This window comes from Camponotus floridanus, unplaced genomic scaffold, assembly GCF_003227725.1.
Source record: "Camponotus floridanus strain SB8 unplaced genomic scaffold, Cflo_v7.5 scaffold6, whole genome shotgun sequence".
NCBI lineage: Eukaryota > Metazoa > Arthropoda > Insecta > Hymenoptera > Formicidae > Camponotus > Camponotus floridanus.
This window is the reverse complement of record NW_020229769.1, coordinates 2754181-2778529: the sequence shown is the minus strand read 5'-3', so window position 1 is coordinate 2778529 and position 24349 is coordinate 2754181. Positions and strand designations below refer to the sequence as shown.

The 24349-nt window shown below is 34.9% G+C and overlaps 1 protein-coding gene across 8 annotated transcripts in view; it reads right to left on the bottom strand.

Annotated features, from left to right (window-relative positions):
* LOC105259444 (cyclic nucleotide-gated cation channel alpha-3) overlaps positions 1-24349 on the bottom strand; it is a 154536-nt gene that overhangs the window by 4508 nt on the left and 125679 nt on the right. For 6 of the 8 annotated variants that reach the window (XM_011271376.2, XM_020030045.2, XM_011271379.2 and 3 more), the window contains 4 exons: positions 16549-16689; positions 12263-12415; positions 10182-10331; positions 4914-5081 (listed from right to left, as the gene is read on the bottom strand). In XM_011271376.2, coding sequence (XP_011269678.1) covers positions 4914-5081; positions 10182-10331; positions 12263-12415; positions 16549-16689 — 612 coding nt within the window. The remainder of the gene's footprint in view (positions 1-4913; positions 5082-10181; positions 10332-12262; positions 12416-16548; positions 16690-24349) is intronic. The other 2 variants (XM_011271381.2, XM_011271380.2) reach the window with 2 other exon arrangements.

Here is a 24349-nt window from a genome sequence, read left to right as displayed (position 1 = left end):
GTTTCGATCGTATAATACTTCCTATTCGTTTATGCAAAATTGTACTCATCTATTGTAAAATAATAAATGACGTGAAAATAGCGAAAGAAAGATATTTATATATTATTTGACGAGTCATCGAAGTTCAATAATATGATGAATGCATGGTATTGGCTGCTGAGTGTAGCCAGTTAACGATTATCATTATGAAGGCTTGTGTGGGTTTGGGTCAGTTAAAATAAAAATCCTTGTAATTAAAGTGACCTTTAAATATCACGACAAACAAAGTAAATCGCGGATCTATAATAGATGTGGCAGAATCGAAAAAAATTATTATTTCGATGACGCACGAGGAATGTCATGAGTGTGCGACTCTTCGTAATTAATTAAGTTAAAAATTAAGTTAAAAATTCAAGTATGCAAGTTATTGCAAGGTATATACATTTGCGCAAATATATTCGTGACTTTTAAAATCGTAGCTTTTATTTCGAAAGAGTTCGATCTTTGCGCGAAAATATCGCGTCCACTTTTAAGAACCGGTGACATTAATGCGCGGTGATGCGTCTCTTTTTAATTTTCAAGTCTATTAGAGTGCATTGCACTTCGATACCAACGACGGATCAATAAGTCGTCGTATCTCGCTCTTGGCATCGCATACGCGTGCAATTTCTTTTTTCATCCCTATAACTCACCGCCGTAACTCACGCTACGCATTACACTTATTACAGCGACCTAATTTCTCATACGTCATCCCGACCGACGTTAAAGTACATTGGCTGCGCGATGCGCGGGATGAACACCGAGTGAAAGTCCATCGTTCTGATAGTGATGAATGGAGCTTGAGAGGGGAGTTTACAAACGAAATAAGTTTCTGCAACGCATTCTGTAAGCGGATTATCGGAAAATGCTACGATGGACTGGCGATTGCGCTTTCCAAAGAAACGAAACCTCTCAAGGAGATACTTGCAGTTATCGCATTTTATTCACCTCTGCCTTTATAGCTTTTAAAATACGACGTTTCAAAATTATATTAAGCTTATTTTTATTATTATCCTTACAAACCAAGAAAAAAACGGATGAATAAAAAAAATAAGTACATATGAAAAAATAATGTCTATCTAAAATGATTGAGTCTTATTTTTTTTTTAGATTTATATATCTTTTAATATTTCGATCGTTTCTCTTTGATCGCTGCTTCTCTTTTTTCGTTTTCATATTTAAAAAGAGATCTCATTTTAATTTGCGAATGCATGATACCGGATATTTTCCTCTATTTTCATCTTCTAATATTTCTTCTGAGTGAATGACATATATTGCCGGGACGCGTCTGTGTATATCCGCACATTTTTTACTAGAAAATAGGAAGAGGGCTGGAGGGCTTTCAACCTCGCATGAGCCATAGGCCAGGGTTGATCCGTCGTATTGCGGTATATATTCTGACCATCGTTTCCGCGTATGTCGGATCAACGAGACGCCCGGAAGAAAAGAATTGCTGGGACTCCCGCAGCTATTTATCTCCATCAATGCGGCATTGACTTTCGCCGCTGAGTACCCTCCGACTCTGTTCATTCTTCGCATTTTTACATGTGCGAGGAATTAGATCGCGAAAACATTTCGCAGGCGGACGAATAAATTTCGAGGTAGCGATATCGAGATAGAAATATTTGCCCATTGTTGCATTTATGCGTTAAGCACGATCGTATAATTTCCACCTCGCATTCATCCACCATGCTCTCTGTATTAAACAATTGAACGTATGGAAAAAATAAATAAAAAGGTAGTGTGATTTTTCCAGATAAAAAATCATTTATATATAGAGAATTATAATTCATAGAGATATATAGATTCATAGAGATATAATATATAGAGAATTATAATTTATTATAATTCTTGAGAAGAAAAACTTAATATTAATAACTCGCGATGCTTTATATCGACATCTTTTTTTCATTATTACTTCTAGAGAACATTTTCAGAAATAAATGGTACTTGAAAACTAATGACAGATAGAGTTCTTCGTCTCACAACTTCACGTTAAAATCGAAAAGAGCGCTCGTTCATATCGAGGAATACAGCGTTAAGTGTCCATTAAAAGTTCCATGCTTTGGAATATATCTTTCAAACGCTCCACTGAAGTTCAACGACCGAAAATCTTCAAAGACATTAGCGTGGGAATATCGACGATCACGTAGCATTGAAAGTGCTCAGCGAGGGTGAAGACGCGATTTCGTTGCGAATCGTTCAAAAGATTTTCGCGAGCGCGTGTTGGTAATAGGAGGACGGAGAGAGCCGAGGAATTTAATTAATTAATCCGGAAACTACGACGCGCGCGCGCGCGCGGGCAAAAGCCGCCACCCTTTGCTCACCCTGCGGTGCTAGGTGGCGAAGTTCGCTGTGTTACGCACCAAACTTTCGAGCACGAGGCACCATTACAGAGAACTGCGGCAAAACATTAATACAGTCGCTTATCCCTTGCAGCTTTGGAAGAGAAAAATAAAATTATTCTCTTTATGAATGAAGCCGAGTTTTTAACCTGGCAGGAAGGTTGAGAAAAAAATAAAGGAAATTGTTTCCCTTTGTAGAAAATGTAAACGATAGTAGTTGCACGATAGGTCGTTGCAACGCCGTTTTTACCTAACCGTTTTAATCCTCAATGAAAAAGATGGAAAGTTAAAAATTATTTCCATTGACATTTCTTCACGTGACGACATTTTGTTACTGTTAACTTCTTTCGTTCAAATGGTATTTATTTTTCGAAAATATTCTATAGAAGAGAAGCCTTCAAAAAGACTTTTCATATGTGAAACCCCATTTACGTTATATGATCATTGCGTTTGCCGAAGAAAGGGGAGAAGAGGAAAAGCCACGAGCAATTTTTCAGCAAAAATAGAGGTCGAAAAGAATGTTTCGGACGACGGTTTTTTGAAAATAAAAGACGAGCGATGAAAGGGAGATGTTGATAGCATATAGCCCTCGAGGCAGTCAACCCATGGTGTATCTCTTTTAGGCGCGTGCCTGTTTTTCACCATAGTCGCATCACAAAATCCGAAAGAGATAAAGAAAGAAAATGAAAAAAACTGCTCTTTCTCATTAATCCTTAATGTCATATCTCATGATATAAAAATGATATAAAAATAATTCGTGAAAGATGAGAAAATTAATCTTGACCGGATAAAAGTTAACAAAGAATTAATTCCATCTCTATCAATAAAACTCAAGCCAAAGTTAATCAACAGATAAAAGACTCGTGAAAGTTACTTAAACCCTATGATGTCATTTTTATCGAAAAGCGCCAAAGATCGAAAAATATTTTTTAAGGATTGATTCTCTCGAGAAGACGGAAAATTCAGTTGGAATAAAATTTGATGCTACAAATAAAATACTTTTTATCGGAATGTAGGTTGATTCGTTGTATCGAATCCAAGTGAAGGAATACGGATAGGAATTTCGCGATAGCGGCTCAGATCTACAAGGATGTCAAATCTACTAGTTCAGCTATCTTGAAACGTCACGCGAGGCTACAACGTATCCGTCTCGAAGACATCTTTAACTGCTATCATTATACACGCCCGAAACTACAATCGAGTGTTCCACGTCGGTTCATTCGTTAATGCGCCAGCGACGAGAGCGTATCTTGATGGAAAGGTTCAAAGTTCTCCGAACGGCATCCGCGCCCTGAAGAACTTGCCTTATACCGAGGGCACGTAAACTTCCGCACGTCTAGCTATTTTAACGACGATAACGAGGAAAGTTTCAGGCATCCGCGGTGTTTCGGTCGCGCGTCAAGCAGCTCGCAAGGCGCGACACGTTTGCTGTCGAATTCGAATCTGTTTCGTACGTGAAGACTCTGAAGACAAGTAAATTGAAAAGGAGTTTTCAACGTATTTCCGACGCGATACGTTTCCTACGTGCAAACTTAAATCGCACGAGCAATTTTCAATTCACTCGTGAATCATATCTAATAATAAGATAATAGGAATGAATAAAATTATAAAGAAATTTTAGAGCGTTCCTATTCTTCGAGTATTTCTCGCAAGTGAGATTTCGAGAGTTGGAACAATGTCTTCATCAGCTAATTTGACGTAAAAAAATTTAATAAATTTGCCTTCTTTCAATTATCTTTTATGAGTAAAAAGCTTGAATTTTATTGAAGATATAGTTTCGAAAGGCTTATTTTTCAATTTCTCTTGCAAGAATTTCGAAAGCTGTTCCAACTGAGCATTATAAACTTGCACGAGCAATCTTCAATTCACTCGTGAATCGTATCTAATAATAAAATAATAGCAATGAATAAAATTATAAAGAAATTTTAGAGCATTTCTATTCTTCGAGTATATCTCGCAAATGACATAGATTTCAAGAGTTGGAAAAACTCTCAGCTAATTTGACGCAAAAAGATTTAATAAATTTGCCTTCTTTCAATTATCTTTGATGACTAAAAAGCTTGAATTTTATTGAAGATATAGTTTCGAAAGGCTTTTTCAATTTCTCTCGCAAGAATTTCGAAAGCTGTTCCAACCAAGCATTATAAACTCGCACGAGCAATTTTCAATTCACTCGCGAATCATACCTAATAATAAGATTAGCAATGAATAAAATTATAAAGAAATTTTAGAGCGTTTCTATTCTTCGAGTATTTCTCCCAAGTGACATAGATTTCGAGAGTTGGAAAAACTCTCTTAATCAGCTAATTTGACGCAAAAAAAATTTAATAAATTTGCCTTCTTTCAATTATCTTTGATGAGTAAAAAGCTTGTATTTTATTGAAGATATAGTTTCGAAAGGCTTTTTCAATTTCTCTTGCAAGAATTTTGAAAGTTGTTCCAACCGAACATTATAAAGGATGTCTTCTCCTTTGCTATTAAGGAGAAATATGATAACTGTTTTGTATATACTTGATGCGCACGAGCAGAGACAAGACAGGTTCGACTCACCTTTCTCCAGAGGGGCTCTCTTGTACTTCTCCAATCTCTTGACAGCGATAGCTTCTAGACGTACCCTGGCAGCCGGATACTCCTTGAGCACGTCCCACATATCCTTCTTACTAAGGACGAAGAGGTCCGAGTAGCCGACCGACCGCACGCTGGCTGTTCGCCGGTTACCTGCGTCGATGTAGCCATTTATTGGTTATCGGGATGCATCAAGCTTTCTTATGTAACCGCGCACGTGATCGATTTGTGTCGATCGTTCGTCGCATTTACAGACTCACTATGTCACCTCGCTCGCCTAACTCGATCGATCCGGAGATGCACGTGGTTCCGATTGCACGCCGATACTTTTTTTTTTTGATTGAAAAATCTATTTTATATCGCCCTACATCTATAAAAGCTGCGTTCTGATTCGATAAATCTATGTTAATCGAGTTATATCGTTCGCTCGTATTTCCGGCTTTTTAACAGAGGCAGAAATTAATTTAATCGTCCGGTGTTTGTCCGCTGATAAATTGATGAATGATAATGGCAAGTACGAATTAATTGCTACATGGTCTGCACGGTATTTATCCGATATTTTTTTGCGCATTTTTTCGCGGATTCAAATGCAGCTGGCATTTTTGAGCCTTTGTTTCTAGGCGGGAAAAACTAAACGTTCAAAAACTACGCTAATAAACTAGTTTGCCCAATATAATATACCGAGCCATCATTTGCGACTTTAATTGATGTCAACGATATTTTATATACCAACGTATAAAAGAACGCGTAATTAACGAACAAAGAGCGAGGTAATTGCTTCAGATAGACGTCTAAAACGACGATAATTCAAGCCGGATAAACTTTATATATATTTCCAAGGAAGATTTAACCGTTAGATAAATGTTACGTTTGGAAGTCTCGCTTCATTAGTATGCTACGAATGCACCTGAGTCGTAATACAAATTGTAATAATTAAGCTAAGGCGACGGAGTACTCTACCGTTGATTGAAAATTATGCTCTCGTATTTGTACATGTATCTTTGCTATAATTGTAGTATGCGGCATGCGTTTCTCTCTATCACGAAGGGAATTATAAATAGCTCTTCCACAACTTGCGTCATATATTATTCAGAAAGTTTTCACGTCTCGAATGCAACAAAGCTCGTTTTACCCGCTTTCAGTCAAATATATCGTAACGCGCTTAGAATCGTTAATTCGAACAAAAAATTGAGAGAATACAAATTTTGCTCCCATATTTCTAAAGTATTTGAATTATTTATTATTGAAATACTCTTTTCTGCTAGTCCGATATACATTCTCGGGTTTTTAAATATAAATATATCTGTATATAATGATTTATAAGTATAAAATAAAAGTATTTTATATTTTACAGTTATACTTTCTCAAATTTTTAAACGCGTAAACCAGATAAAATTTTTTTGATGTCCTTAACATATTTGTATGCCTATTGTATTCGATTAATATTAATATTTTACCAAGATAATTTAACGATTATTATTCGTTGATTTGCTGTTATGATTAATTGATAATTTTACGTTTTTATAAAAAGTCAAATAAATTTTGACTATATATTTTGAAGAAAATACGTGTAAGCGGACGATATGCAAGTTTTACCTCATATCATCACGATGTATCATACATTTTAATAATAAATGCATATCCAGATATTCCTTGTACCTTTTTTGACAATGATCTCTTCTTACCAATTTGCATTGCAAGATGCATTGTAAATTATGCTTGTTATACCACAATGTCAATAGGTTGCAATACTATATATATGACTATAACGTATACGTATATCGATAAAGAATATATATTGTTGAAAAGAGATAGTCTATTTTATGTTTTTCACAGATAACATTCACTCTCTTTATACATGTACTTAAATATGTACTAAATGAATATAAAATAACGAAATAGACTATCTCCCTTCGTAGATAGATCAAGATAATCAAAGTTATATATCTGGTGTTTCAAGAGTTAACTTAAGATAAAGGATGCCAGAAACTATCATAATCAAATTGTATGTGTATACATATGTATATATAAATATATATAAATATGTGTGATAATATAATTGGCGGATCCGAATGCAGGTTAATATATCCGTACGAAACCAGCACAGTAAATTACAATCATCAATAATAGCCTAAGTCAGGTAGAATAATGGTGACAAACTGTGAGAAAAATACGTGAACAGTGCAATGAATATGATAATATATCGCATGAAAATGAAAATGTTCGTAGAAAGCATTTGTAAACAATGATCGTGCACAGTAATAATTTTTGGGCGATCAAAGCCTATTTACACTAGAGCTAAAAACAATCATCAATATTAGCTGCAAATAATGCAAAATATTTTGGCACTATTGATTTATAAGCAAACGCGAGTCTGAGCTCTTCTTTACAAATGCCATTCTTCAATTATTAAAGATAGACGTAACAATTAATAAATATGCAAATGGTATAATATAAAACATGTGACAATCCCAGCGTGACGTGGCAGCACCGATTGTGAGAGTCAAAGACATGATGCTGAAAAGGACGCGACTAAAATCTGAATTGATCCAGAGTTCTAAGCCATCTCTTCTAATAATAGAACTACGAAAGCGAAATAGAAATTATGTATGTGTATGTGAGCGCGCGCGCGTGCACACGAGAATGGCTAAAAATATATATATATATATATTTTTCATCAAAATTTTATCGACCGGTACGCCTCGCGAGAATCTAACTCCCCGTCTGTTGTTTCATTCGATTGATCGCATCGTATACGTATTTTCGAATAAACAAAACGAAAATTCCGATGCGTCATCGAATGATTGTGCGATCTTTTATTTTTTTTATTCCCTTATTTTTTTTTTCGGTAAACGCAAGTGTCGTGGTGATCGCGATAAAAAAAAAAACGCTACTTGATATTTTATAACGTGTGTCAATTCGGTCGGTCGTTCCGGTCGATCTCGTAAAAAAAATAAAATGAAGTACAGTAGCCGTGAGAAAGATTGAAAGGGTGGAGACTAAAGGGCAATACGTGTCACGGGCCTTATTCGAGATGCGCCGACGATCTCGCAACGACCTACACCGCCGCTACTGTGTTTGCGTAATTCAATTAACGTTACTGTTTACTGGATAAGCAGAGCGTATAAAAACTTTGGCTTGATGCAAGCATGAGCGAAATTCAAATACGATTGATATGCTAGCGTAGCTGAAACGCCTGCGGAATTTATGGAAATATCTCGGAACAATGGATACCTTGTTATCTACAAGTAACGGGGTATGAACAACTTTTTATACTTTCGCTAATATTGCCTCATTTTCGTAGATACAATATACCGAGTAATTGAGCTTGTGTTTACCGAGAAAATAAGCTAGGATTGCCGCTGGCATAAACAAGGGAAATTCTTTATCAACTATTTAAAAAAACAGAATATCATGAAGGATCAAGCTTTTTTTAATTCAATAACGCGAAGATCGCGCGCTCTGGAAATATACGAAAAGAGAATTCAATTTAAAGTGGATTAAGATCATTTAGATGGAGCTAAAGTACGATTCTTATTAATCCAAAGTTTCTGCATGATGTATAAAACGTTCGTTGGAAGAAAGAGTTTTCTGGAAGGAGTTCTAGATAGAAGAATATAAAGTTCGTGCCGTTTCCGAGGCGACTCTTTATACACGTTGACGATCCATTGGGCGCTTATTTTTTTCATTTTAGGAGTCATTCGAGAACGAGACAAAGAGAGAGAAAGAGAGAGTCGATCCTCAAAAACAAGAATGAGACTGCTATCGATCCCACACGACGTGCGCGTGTTGACGGCTTCATCCTGATAGACAGAGACAATAGGATTGTCGATGCAGAGAAATTGGAGCGATACTTTGCATTGCCAATTCTCTTTTCACTCTCGCCAGGGACAAAGTCCCGAAAGATGCACGAGTGATTGAAACGGTGCTTTGGGAGCCGACTCTTTTATCACGTTTATTAAATTGTGTTAGGGAATATAAGCGGAAGGAGAATATTTTTCTTCCTTGATTTTCTCTTTTTTGTCAACGTGCATGCGGCGAATGCGAATAATTATTTGGGCTTGCGTTAGTCGACACTGATTGTTCTCCGGTTGATATAACTATGCAACAGCGAAACGTTTAATGGAACTAAAACTCGTTTGTCTTGATATTTTTTGAATTTATTTATCATATTTTTATTAGAAAAAGAAACAATTTTGTCTTCTTTTTTTCATATTTAAAAAGCGATTATTTGATTTTCATTTTACACTTGAATAATGCATATGAAAGGAACCCGACTCTCTCAAATAACTAGATTTCACACTAAATTTACGGTAAATTTAGGACCCGATATATACTACAACAGATCCAGCGATAATGGGAAAGTATCGTGTACGAGCAGCAAAATCGTTCACGGTAGATAGATAATGTAACGTCAATCACAATTAAATTAGAGAAAGCTCTTCTCTCTTTATGAGAAAATATTATTATGCTCCTACAAATAGAAAGAATAGAACTCAATTAATTTTCTAATGACTTATTTATATCTATATATAAATCTAAATTCAAGTTTCAAAGATTACGTTTGATTTTGAAAATATCCAAAAGTGAGAAATATTTCAGAATAAATTCTTTTAATAATATAATATATTTATTCCGCGCATTTTCTATCGAAAATTAATAATGAAATTAAAAATTATGTTAAAAAGCAGAGATAATCATACTATATCGAAATTCCTGTAGATAACAAGAAATAATACATCGTTCTCGATTACAAGTGATACAATAATAAGATATATTTGCGAAGTATATATCGACATATTGCTTATTAAAAAGATCCATTTTAAATATTTCCTTCAATTATTTTTACTTTCATTGTTATTACAATCCCGTTACATAATTTTTTAAAATCCGTTTCAGTTTTTTCTTAAATCATCTTTTTATCTATTTCTTTTTCTAACGTAAGCGTTAAAAATTAACTCTATTGTAAACTACTGATATATAGCACATATTTTTTTTCGTACAAGATTTATACCGTGCGGCTGTCGTTGCACGAACGTCGATCGCGATTAAGGTGAAGATCGACAAGTGGGACAAGTCTGCGAGAAAAAGAGAGATAGTGAAAAATTGCTAGAGAGATCGTTTTTAGATCGGCTCATACCGGCTCGACGGCTTGCCCTCTCACAGAGTGGTAAGAACGTGAAACGTGAAATCGTGATCGTGAAAAACGAAGGGGGACAGCTCACGGGCCCCTGGTCCGTTTGGAATATTTACCGCACTCTTTACCTGCAGTCCCCATATTGAGAATGCTGATCTCCCCGAAGTAGGAACCCGCCTTTAGGGTGGCGAGCACCGTCTTCCCGTTGTCGGCTACCACCTGCAGTCGGCCCCTATTCACTATGTACATCTCCTTTCCCACCTCACCTGCAATCATGCAAAATGCAAAAGTCCAAACATTAATTATTTCTTTATAATATTCTTCGACGGCTTTTTATTCCAATTTAATTTATTCAAGGCAGTTGATATTTTTGAAACTCTTGATAATGAAACTAATATATATATATATATATATATATATATATATATATATATATATAAAGAACAATATCTTTTTTCATTTAAAAAAAAAGTTTTGTGAATGCACTTGACATGAAATCCTTTTTATTCATGCAACATTTTTTTATGAATGTATAAAAAAATAATCAGCCCTCAGTCTCATTGATCTGAGTAACCGTTGATGTATTTCGAGGTATATGACGAGAGCTGATGTATGTCTGTCTATTATATAATAATAATGCTATTATTTCACCGATATGACTACCTACTGTTAACCGTGACATATTTCTCTTGCAAGAACAAGAAGAAAAAATGGAATAATAGCTATAATATAAGAGCTTATTAAGATTTCAACGTACGCGCATAATCCAACCATTGTTTCTTTTCAAGATTAAAAAAGAAAAATAATAAGTCGTAAGAGAAAAATAATAAGTTAAAATTAATCAACTATTAGAGAGAGAAATTGATTTTAACTTAAACTCTCGAGACAGAGACGAGAGAAATAGATAGAGAAAAGGAGAGAGAAAAAAGAACTGCCGCCGGTTGTCAGACAAGTAGTAACGGTAAGTCATAATTCCGACCATAATCGTGCGACACGATATGACAAGGATACGCAAGGAGTGAAGTCACCCATCAGAGGGAAGATATTGCTCATTGGAAGGAATAACCGTTGCATTCGCGAATATATGCTATAGTCGTTTTGTTAGCGATAAAAAAATTCCCGTCGCGAGAAAATAAAGTGAACGAAAGACAAAGAATGGTTCGGTTTTCGATATTTGGTAAATTAAAATTATTCGCGTGATTATTTGTGTTTCAAGAGTGAATATTAAGTATTGTGTACCAAGGAAAATACTAAAAAATAACAAGCTCGCGCTTTTATGTACGAGTGTTTTTATTATGAGCCATAAATATATTCAGGGATGTAACTGTGTTATATTTTTCGAAACAAATTCTGTTCTAAACAGATTTCTTGTTATTAAAAATAATTGCTTCCTGAACATAAATATTGATTAAATAATCGTAAATTGTTTCACAAGACAGATGTAAATAAAAAAACTTCTTTCGCAATATTAAAAGGTTTAAATTAATAAAGAAGAGTCGCACACTTTTATGATTATGACAAATAGAAACATAAATTGATGAATGAAGTGCCCGATTTTGTAACAATATATTCAATGCTATTGTGTTTAAAAGAAATAAAATTCCAGAGAGCGTTGAAAAAAATATTGAACATGGCAGCGTCGTCAGAAACTGATTCTTCATACAACATTAGATTATACTGAAGTAGACCTGTCTTTCTCTCATATTGATACCGAACGACGACAGTCACTTTTTCGATTATAGAGGAAAAATATTCATCCACCCTTGGTGGATTTCCGCTATTAGTAATGGGGACGATATAAAAAAGGGAGACAAAGAGGGAGAGAAAACGAGGGAGAACGAACAATCATTTTTCATACCCAGTACATCGTTTGGTATATTTCCAAGACTACGTTTCGTAAGCAAAACACATTGAATTCAGAGGGAGAGATCGAGCGCGCGAGGTGAAAAAAGATCAAGCTATCTAACAATAAGATTCGTGTCCTCAAAGGAACGTAAATGGGAATAGGCGAGGGCGACGCGTTGCTTTAACCGAGGCGCATTTTTTATCTAAATTCTAATTTATGGTGTTAATTCTCGTTCTCTCTAAAGTGGAGTATAAGGAGAGTTTGCATAAAACATTCGACCTACCACCCAAGTACTCTCCTCTTTCGAGAGGAAGTAGAGCCTCTCGAAAGAACTATGACCCGAGATCTTACCTTTGCGGCAGATGTAGTCGCCGGGTGAGAAGAGAACGGGCCGTAGTCGCAGCACCAGCTCGCACAGGAAGCCAGCCTCCGTGTTCTGGAAAATTTCGACCCTCCTCAGCGTATCCAGGTGTACGTTTATCGCGATTTCTGCCTTCAGCTTATCTGCAATGCACGAGGGAAATGAGAATTAATACGCGATGAGAAAAGAGTGTTAAAAACTTAAGAAAAAAGCAATTTTGGTTTTTTAACGCCAAATGTGCTAAGAATACAATATACAAAATATAATAGAAAAAATATGTGTATTTATTTCTAATTTAAAAAATGTGTATTTATTTTTAATTTATTTTTAATTTAATAATAATTTAATTGGATTTAAAAATTACACGATATAGTTTACCCTTATATTTTCATTTTCCCTTTTCCTTTAATTTTTTTAATTTGATATTTAAAATTTTTTTAAAAATAAAAATTATGTGAAAGAATTATATAAAAATAATAAAAATTCTATGCGGGACAATTTGTAGAGTCACAACATCGGTGGAAGTTGCAAAGCGTTAAAAGATTGTTTTCGTTGCGCTAAGTTACACGACAACTTTAACCTAAAGTTTTTAAGTGAAGCGTAAAACTATTCTACGAACGGAGGTGTATGTGTTTTTTTTAAAGGCAGAGTCTCATTAGCCGGAGACACTTCGTTGAACTTATTGTCTGCAAGATATGAGGATCCAAAAAAAAACTTGTTGCAATTAGAAAGTACACATTTTACAATCTCGTATACTTGTTGAAGAAAAAGAAAATGTTTTTCAGCAGGAATAATGGATAGTAAAAATGTCGAACTGTCGTAAATCGTTTACAGAGCTGTGAGACGTGGAGATAAACATTCGCCAAGATTTTATCTCGAGTGTTTGGAAAATACGTCGACTTAAAACACGTCAATAATATCATCAAATAACTTTTTATGAAATATTTCATCGATTTATGCAAACAACATTTTTCAACAGATTGAAATTATGGCAAATGATCATGAACTAAAGAAAAATCTGTTATAAACATTGATTGTACGATTTTTATTTTATGATATATATTTGTCATAATTCTATATGTAACTATTATTTCGGAATGAAATATTTATAGTGAAAAAACTATATATATATTCAGTTTTATAAAGAAAAAACTATATGTATAATCTCTAAAAATATTTTGGAGATTACATATATAGTTTTTTCTTTATAAAAGTGAAATTTTAATATCTATTTTAACATGAGTCTTGTATCACAATACTACATACCAATATGTGTTCGATTGAAAATGCAATTAATAAATGAATATACCTGATTAACTACCTATTGTAATAAGTATCGATTATTAATAATTATACACCCTCGTGGGAGTTAATGACAGCGTAAAATAAGATATATATTGACTATCAAATTATTTGCTACATGAATCTTTGATTAACACAAGTAAAATTTAGTATTGTTACCATTGTTGTTGATATAATTAGTAACAACAATTAGTAACAACGTGTGCCTCGGAAATTGGTAGTTAACCTAGAAGCACGTCGATTATACAAGTGCACCCTATGCTATTTCTAGCGTTGGTGCACTAATACAAAATTAGCGCTAGATTCCGAAAATTAACGCTAATTGTGATTACGCAAGCATAACGTATTGTAAGTATCGGAACACGTGACATTTTTTGCTCGTGTAATTTTGTCGTTGAGCGATCAATAACGCTCCGTTATTAACGCTTAATGTAGCCTAATTGCTCGTCTCTACGTCGATGTAATCCGATTATTATCGTCGCACAAAAATGTACGCGTATCGCCTGTTATCATGCGTGCTATAGGCTGCTTTGATAATTACTAGCAGGACTTATTGTTAAAATAAAAATTTATTATCCTTCACTTATTTTAAAGAACTTAAAAACTTTATAAAAAAATGTAAGTAATTTGAAATTAGCAAGTAATTTAACGAAAAGGATTAAAAATTTCACATTAATTGTTCGCTAAGAAATGTCGATATTTTGCGGAAATGTTTGCCGTTATTAGTTTCCGATAGTATTTTTGAGTCGTTATTAGTTTACGTTTTTAGTCGCATCTCAAACGATATATGTATGAGAATCTTTGCGCTGGAATAGCCTACTATTTTTCATCTCACACTAATATTCAAACTTCAACTCTCGGTTATGCTGTACATTACACTTGGAGACTTTACAACTCGCGTCTTATAGCAGGTTTATTGCGTCGTTCAACGATACGAAACGGTTTTCAGAATGTTGTCCTCACGCTCGTTTCTTGCACTCGCCATAGAAACGCATTCGAAAAGCGCATCGCGGTGAAATAATAACATTCCTTTTCAACAATTTATTCCCTTTTTAACATTCTACGTTCCAAACTGTGTTATGTTAACTACCTCTCTAAATATCGATTCTCTATCATTGAATAAAGTGGTGAATGTGAATTGAAAAGTAAATTTCTTGCATACTATAATAGTTGTGATAAACAGTTGGATGAAAGAACAGCATGAAACATATTTTTTTCTTGTTGAAATAAAAGAATTCGTAAAAAAGTACTTAATATAATTTCATCCATTTACTTTATCATGATTTTTTTCCATTGTAGGTAGAATTATGATAAAAGAATGATTGAAAATATCTTGACCTATACTTAATATGGGAAAAATTGCTTATGGCAATAGGAAAAAATAGTCGACGTTTTTTTTCTCAAAAGTAAAATATTTTTGAGAGCTTTTCTCAAAAGTAAAATATTTTTGAACAAAAGCTTAGAAAGAAACTGACAATTTTCTTCTTGGTGGGAGTTTGACTTTGCGTTAAGTACTATATATCTGATGTAATAAATTTCACCGTAAGTCCTCTTATGTGTAGCCCGGTAAGTCCTTCCCGTTCCTTCTAGTTTATTCGCTTCTGTACACACTGCGTATATTTTATGTTGCATACAGTCTGTCTTATAGTACATCACGAGCAGTAAAATTATTATTACACTTTATTAGCATTTTAGTAGTAAATTTCTAACAGTAGTATCGTTTCTCTTCAATAATCGACGAGCTATCTTTAACAGTCGGCTTAGAAATGTATTCGAGTTTTACAGAGGCAATAAAAAAACAATTCATAAAGTTTACGAAGAATAAATAAAGCGTGCATATAAATAAAAATAGTTACACTTTAGTACACATATTAATATGCATCAATGAAAATACGAGCATATTGAACAATAAATAAATTTATCTGTTATAAAAATAAACGCTCACACGCATTTTTGTAACAATCACGTACATCATAACATTCAAGTTACAATGTATTCAACATATTAGATAAAGAATTTACGTATTAATTATGCAAATTATGGTCACGCAAATTTTTTGTCAAACTACCAAGAGTAAAATTTAATGCAAGAATTATAATATTAATTTTTCAATAAGCCGCAAACTCTTAGAGCACACATTTTTATTTGCGTCTGGTTGCGAAACAACTTGGCGAAAATTTGTCGTTTACTCTCATGCGGTTGCATTAAAGGGCAACCGATGTTGGCAACCGTATATGGTAGTCTGCTTACGCGTCGGTTTGTTCGCATTTTAGTTTACAGATCCTGCCAGCAGTTGCGAGATCAAATGTTTTCCGTGAAATTATATATGCCAACACCGTCGAAGGGCAGCAATATCATTTCGTTTGCTCTCCGTAAACATTCGCCTCGTGTAGAATCCCCGTTATTTAACTAATAAATTTAAAGTTAAAAATGCAAAGTCTTTCTGGAGAATTTGAGATGCATGAGGCTGCATTAATTACACGTTTGTTGAGTTATATCCTCCTGACAGAATAGCGCAAAGCTTAACTCAACCACCTGCATACGTTTTATAAACTGACTTATATAAATATCGTAAAATTATATAATTTGACGCTGCGAGCCAGATTTTCATATATCTCACGCTTATAAAAATAAATTTGCGCCAACATTTGTGCTATATTGCACATTAATAAAGATAATTAGAAGTTAAAGACGAGAAATAAATGATTCTTATAAAAATAAATTTCGCGTTAATTACATTATTTATCGCGTAAAATTACATTATTTATCTTGTATAAATTTCTTGTAACTAAAAATGTATGTGCACATTTTCTACGAAATGCTTCAGATAATGAAATAATTCGCTCTAGATATATCTTTTTATTTTTTTTTTAATTTTCTATTTATATCTTTTATTTTTTAAATTCTTTTACGTGGAAAATTAAATGTTTTATTTCTTATTATTTAAATATTAGATAGTACAAGCAAAGCTTACCTGGAAGACAACTCACTGCTTTCTCCTCGTCGGAACATTTCTGCGTCAGCCACAGGTAATCAAACCATTTGATAACTTTCACCTGCAAATGGTTCGGTACTCTCCTCATCCTCATGTATGTTTTCACGCCGTCCAGCTTCGCTGCAACCAATATACAATTGTTTTTATTACAATTTATCATCTCGAGTGACACAACTCAATGTGATATATTTATAAGAATTTTAATCGCGTTCTTTATAGTATCTGTACTTTTTAAATTTTAGACAGTACTTATATTATATAAATTGCGTAATATTTCACATGATCATTCGCATTAAAGTTAATTCTATATAAGCTAATCATGCATACATGATGTGATATTATACACGGTGTATATAAACGTTTCCAATTTCAATCAATTATCATTTGAATATCGAGAGCTTCGCATGAAACCATTCCATTTTCCAATTCGCAAACATGATAGTACGCCATTATATCGTTGAAATGTTCGAGTATTAATCTTTGCGGTCGTTTTCGCTGATTAAAGTTGATATAATCAAATTTCGACGATCATGTGGCTTCGCTGTATATAACGAATAAATGTATTACAAATGTAAAGGAAAACTTTGTGAAAAAGAAAATAATTAACTTTTTTACAGTCGAATTATAACTCAAAGTAATATTCTTTTATTTTTATTTATTATTAGAAATGTATTTTCTGCTTCGTTTGAAAGTACTTTTCATTCTTTTCGTTTTATCGAATTAATTATGCCGATTAGAGCAATTATACAAGCAATTTTTCATCACGCCAAAGGGCACATAGTTATCAATTAATTAAAACGAATGAAAAGAGAGGAACTCTCTCTCTCGTATGATTCCCATTCTTTTTCATCTTTTCGATGAAAAAACTATTGTATTGCGATTTGTTAATATAGCGATATTGTGACGTATCCGCGATGCAATTGTTGCACGGGTCGCAGATCAATAGTGACGCAGTGAAACGGAAAACTAAGATAGCGTTACAATTTTATAACGACATATCTCGATGTTACACATTCATGTGAACGGGTCATTCAACTGCGACGAAAAAATTGGATGAAAAAAATCGCCGAAATTAATATATCGTTAAAAATATAATAGTAGCGAAAGATATTGTTTAAAATCTTGAAAAAATGAAAACAGATAACAAATGATATTACAAATAATTTTATATTTGTATTATAATTGTTAATTAATAGCAGATTAATTAACGTTTTTTACTTCTAAACAAAATATAAAAGATCCTAATAATCTTACAATAATTTTACTAACAAATAATTTTCAGGTGCACATTTTAATTATTGCCTTTTTTTGCACCGTGCTGGCGCTAATGTATGCAAAATAAAAAAATTTATAAGGCATTTCGAAAGAGATGGCTGATACGTGCTTGTTATACTGAATAGGTAGGTGATGAAATATAATTTCGCGAGATACGATGTATTTCCACTTGGAAAAACTGCAAAATATAGACGATTTTTGTCAACTTTTTGATGGCAAATGTTCATCAAAAAATTTTTGACAATTTTGCTACGCAAAGGACATCGTATTTCCTTTTGAAGATTCAGTTTCAAGTGCAACATAGATACTGGAAAATATATAAAACAAGAGCAAAATTATGTAGAATATAATTATGTTTAGATTATGAAAACGATTTCAACAAAGTTGTATGATATAATGGTTCTCTAAATATGATGTAAAGATATTATTGCTAAATTTCGCGATATTATTACGAAATTTCGTGTTCGCATCCGCGCATTACGTGAATCCATAAATATGGATTTAAGGAACGAAGAATGTACATCAAGAAATAAAACGTCAAACTGTCTCCGAATACCAATTTCTATCCACATTAAATATTCAATTATCGATATTCAATCGAGCAAGCAAAGAGCAATGAAACCAATAAGGAGGAATGCGTTTCTTCAGATTACATTGAACGACTGCGTTTATGAATATATCTGCAACCACCGTGCGTTCACCTTTTGTATGGATCATATTTTATGATTTATATTAAGATAAAGCTATTCTCTCGTATAAAGAGTTTGCTAACCAAAGAATTTTGATTAGCATTATCTTAAAATTGTGTAATCTCCCTTAAATTTAAAATACCAAAGATAAACTCCATCATAATACCATCCTCCGTGTGTATATTATAAATCATAGTATAAATAATTTCTAATGTATATAAAACTTTCAATTGAATTTAATCGATTGAACTTTAAATGTAAATTTAATAAGGTAAATTTCTTTGCCTCTCCTGTATCAAATTTCCGAAGTTGGCCGCTTTTTCGTTTCAGCTGTTCAAATGTTAATGCACGACGCGCTCCAAGGATCCGCAGTGCGGAGTTCACTGCAGCGACCTAAACTTTTTCCGTACAACAGTCGTCGTTTCAGGGAAGTTGCCGTTCCGGGATCGTCGATCTATCCCCGATATATACCTGCGAGGTAATCAATCCCAGATATCTCCCGGGCTGGGCTTGTGATTCAGGTGGAATCCCCGCGAACGGATACGAACGGGCGCAATCCGGAATTGGCCGAAAATGGATATAACGGGGACGCCGAGCTGGCTGGCTTCACCTCGCTTGACTGACAAGGAAGAGGGGTGGTTTCTATCGGAAATGGGCTTCCAGCCCATGACCGACGGCCCATGCCCGCTTCGAACGCTTCTCGGAATGGCGCAATTTAACTTATTCCCGCTTCTCTCGCGCGGCTCGCGCCTCGAGATTCGATCCGGGATGGCGAACAACCCGGAACGAGGACAGACCGGCGGAGACCGATATTGATAATATATACAGCAGTCTGATTCGGTCGATGGAGCGATCAAAGGGGCGAGAGGACACCCTTGGCCGCGATCCAACCGATTCACCCCTTTTCGATTATTTTTCAACCGGGTTCGTCGAACCGTGTCCAGGCATTGGGATCTGCGAGAATAGGGTTCCTCGGTGTGGATGTAAAGTTACATACGGACGATGTCCTCTTTGGAACGTTTCCGCGCAAGCGAAGTGGCCGTATCAAGAGATAGTATCTTCGACATTGAGATTATATATTCGTATAACGTTATGAATTTATTTCTTGTCGTTACAAGAATGGAGAAGAATATTTCTCTCGCATCATTATCCTTTCTTTATAATCGTCAATAAATTATATTGATCTCATGTAACATGAAATTCGAGAGAACCAAAGTTATCGATTTTTCTCGAATAATTACCATTGTTTTCGCAAATTTCATATATATTTATATTTTCTATGTAGCATTTGAGGATTTATGCGAAAATGCGTAATTAATATGTATTTATTATATATTATGAATTTATTATATATTTTGTGTATAAATAATGTTAGTTATTAATTAATATATTACCAGTAAAATATATTATTAATTAATTATTACTTATCATTATAATATAATTATTCTATTTTAGTCTTCATTTCCAGAGAATTATTGGCAATAAACATTCAAATGCGATGATTCAACATTTTGAATATATTTACATTTTCTATTTTTCACATTTTTATTTTTATTATAATTTTATTTTAGTTTTTGTTCACTCTTCTTCTCCATTTTAAAGAAATAAAAGAACGACATTAGATGTGAAAATGAGATGCATTGAGATCGTGCGTTAACGTGGAAACGAACGTAAAAGTCTTTCGCTGTATGCTTAATGATAGAACTTTCAAATGTCTTAAAGTCTTAAAGGGTAATGGAGAGTATTCGCGCGTCAGTACAAGATCAAAGCATCGTGATAATTTCTGGCTCGTTCCCAGTTCTGTTGAGAGAATAGAAGTCGTGCTTATTTCACGCCAAAGAGAGACTCAGTTCTACCAGAATGACAAATAGCTATTGTACTTTATTGAAAATAATCCTTCCGAAAGAAATTTAAATGAATTTTATGATCTCTTTTTGTAGATATTACAAAAATTTCGCTAGCGCTCCATCAGCCAAATGATCAAATTTTATAGAAAAATCAGATGTTAATTCGTCGAGAAATGAAGATGTTAAAATGGATTAAGTATGAAAGTGCATACGGGAAATTTTTCAAGAAAAGAATATAAAAGTATCAACTGCATGCGATTCGCGAGTAATTCTTTTTCTTTTTCCGAGAAATTCGCAAATTTTTCTTTCTTTGAAAAATTACTATACTCCTTGTTCTTTCCCTCTCGTCACTTCTGACTCTGATCCCTAAATGACATGCCGACGTTGTCTGTCCAAACGCGCAACCTGAAACTGACAGTCGGAGACGAGACTCCGGAAGATCGATGGATCCTCGAGACGCGGTCTTAACGACCTTGTTCCATGTTACCGATAGCCTCTACCGGAACGTCATTACTTTCCTTTCAGCCCACTCGATCAAGGCACTCCCTCTAATGAACGGTATCTGTAAATGCTTTGCACGCAATAAAAGTAAGGACACCGCGTAGATTGCGTTCGCGTTATTCTCATAAATATCGCTAACGATGAAGAAATACAACTATTATGCCTACCTCTGCAAAATGAATTTAGTTGCTCTTATAGATGTAAATTCCGTTTAGTTCGCGTATTTTGTCACAACACGATATCACTTTTGAATATTTCGCTTTGTTTTCGTCGCCGTCGAGCATTGCGCCGATTCCTGCTTGTCCAAAAATATTACTGTTGTTGTGAATTGCATCGAAGCTCGTATGATCGTACGATCGAATAAAAATGGAAAAAATAAAAGAAAAAAGATAAATCAACAATTGTTCGCTCGCGATTTAATAAGGCGGGTAAATCGCCAAATGTTCAAAACAAGAGCACATGTGTTGCCAATCGAACAAAATTTGCTGCGAGCGCTTGCAAATCGCTTTTGCTTTTGAAATTCCGCTGCACGCCGAAGGGTGTATTGTGTGCCTCGGGGCGGATTAATTTTCGTGAAAGTCTCCCGGGCCAATTAATGGCGAAACGCGGCCTCGTTAATTATCCGAAATTCTGAACGAGCGTGCGTCGTGCGAACGCGAGTTTACCCTATTAGCTAGACTTTCTCTCCGCATTGTTAGCGTAAGAAACGCGATATTCTCCAGCTTGATAGATTTACATCAGTGCGCTTCAAACAATTCTTTCGCAGCTCGAATTTCCGAGTTTGCCTCGCGGTCATTCCGCAAACTATAATACATTTCATTTATTCAACATGCTCAGTTTCGAAAGAATCGCGCGACGAATTCTCTCGAAAAATAACACGCGCGTTATTGTTTTTAGCAAAAGAGATGCATTTCGCGAGTCTCTGATTTATGAATGATTTTGGTCGAAACGAGAGTGCGGAAAATTGGCGCATATTTTTCCGCGGCGAGAGGAAGGCAGGTTTCTTCGTTACCTGGATAATCTCTCGGATCCATTGAGCGGGATTAAGCGGGTTTTATCCCTTTGTGCAAACTTAATTCCTTTCCTTTTCTGTCTGGTCATGTATGCATACGCAGGTAATACCCCCCCGTCGTCGTTCACGGCATCGCTGTGTATTATACGGCGCTTAATCCGAGCCGGCAACTTCTATTTATTCGGATCACCCGGGTTGCGCAATTTCAAGTTTCATCGGAACTTTCAGTAATTCGAGCACAGTGAGGGGTAGAATCTCCTTTATTAATCCGGTAACATTGAAACGTGTGTTCTATCATGGAAATTAGTATTTAAATTACTCCGCTAGAATGTCGCGTTCCTTTCGCTCCCTTTTGTCGAGGGAACATTACCCTTCTCATTTGCATCGCGATTATTCGTGTCAAGAAGGCGGCGTTCATCGCGAAACAGTGTTGTTGAAGAATCCAACGAGACAGACTTGCCGCGTGCTTTTCGACGATTTCTACAGCGAGAGCTGTAGTATCTCTGGCGTGAGAGCTTTGCTAATTTTCCGACTCGTGCTTTTATCCATTTACGTATAAAACTCTTGTAAATATCTAAAGACCACGCTAATTTCACTAATAATTTATCACATCACGCGAATGTGTCAAGCGATCGCAACAAAGCTCGTTCTCTCGCAGCGGCAGCAACAGGCCGAAAGTGAATTTTAACGCGACGGATTGGACGGGAACTGAATCTCTCCGCGTTTCCGCGCAAATGGAATTGATACAGCCGCCCCGACGTCGTAACTCCGGCTTTTGATTCCATCCTCCATCCTTCGCAGCCGAGTTCGCCGGCGAATGGTGCGATACGCGGCGGCTTTATTTATGAATGCGGGCGAATTGGGGGGGTTGACGCGAGGTGATTTAGCGCCGCGTGAAACGCTCGGCTCGCACCGGATCACTTTATCTGCACGCGCTCTCGACATTCTGTAACAGCAACATTTTATTATGCGTGGAAATGGTGCGCAGAGGAAAAGCGAATGGAAAGAAAACGAAGAGCGAAGGTAAAAAGGAGATATTGGATCCAGCGCTACTCTATTCACTTGCCGCGGCTTCTCGGTCTTCGCGATTCTCACATAGGGGAAACGTGACGTTCAAAGCTACGAGTCAAGGTAAATATGGACGGAAATGAGAGAAAAAGGTAGAACACACAGCGAGGAAGGATTCGAAATCCCTACTCGAAATTGCATCGGTGAGATATAGTATGCACCATATCGAACCGTGCATCGCGCGTCGTTTGCTATCTACCTATTCCTTCGTTTACACGTGTGCTTTCGCGCATCCATGCTGGTAATCCATGGAAGGCAATTTCAAATTTTTGCTCTCATCGCTCGAGCGCGAGCTCGATCAATAATCGCCGTGAAAATCCAAGAAACTTTATTCGTCGAGGCGATTAAATAATCTCAATTTTATAAATTTCGATATCTCAATGATTAATTTATAATATGTCGAGAAATGTAATGTATATTTTATATTAGAGAGAAAAATATCAGTAGCACAACTGTTTATGTCAGAATACGAACCGGAAATTTTGAAAGGTTGGTTCCAGCAAGTTAATTTGTAAAGACGATTTTTATAAATTTTCCATCTCTTTCTTAAAATTTTTTCTCTCTTTGTCTGTGTGATTGTTTGTATAATAAAAGAATAGAAGAATTTCGACAAGTGAATGCAAATAATCAAGATACAGAGATTGTTATTTAAACATGTCCATTATCTAAATGACAATTAATTAACCATGAATAAGCTAACAAACCGGTCCTGTAATTCACTTGCTTCGCGGCGAGTCAACTATACTATAGTGTTAGACTGCTTTTAACTCTATGTGTATATACCACGTTTAATGAAATATATCAATTTCCTTAGAATTCTTGCAAGTTTCAATGAAGAATCTATACTGCTCTTATTTATGAATTTTTCTTAATCAATTTAAAATTAAGTTTTCATTTACGAAAATCAATAATTTTTACACTTTTAAATCATTAAAATGCCAAGAATTTTTATAGTAATATTTTAGTAGAATTTTTAATAATAGTAATACACACAAGAATAGTAATAAAATAATTTAATAGTACAAATATAAAGCAGGAATCGAGGAAAGAGGAGAATACTTTGATATTGCAATTATACTATCATGTTTATCTCTCAGGCATGTAACATATAACATACATATAAAACATAAACAGTAAGCAAATTAATCATAGCAATTAATAGCCGATTCACATAAATAAATTATAAGACAAGTAACAAACAAATCAACAATATTTGTTTACTGTTTGTTTTTTTTATACGGCATGAGCCTCGCTTTTAACTCTTTCCCTTAATGTATATTCACGTATTATTGCTGTGATGTTGCTTCGGCACTCGATTCTTATTGATTAATTCTAATATTTGTATAAATTGTTTCCCCTTCTGACATCAACATGGAATATCACGATGT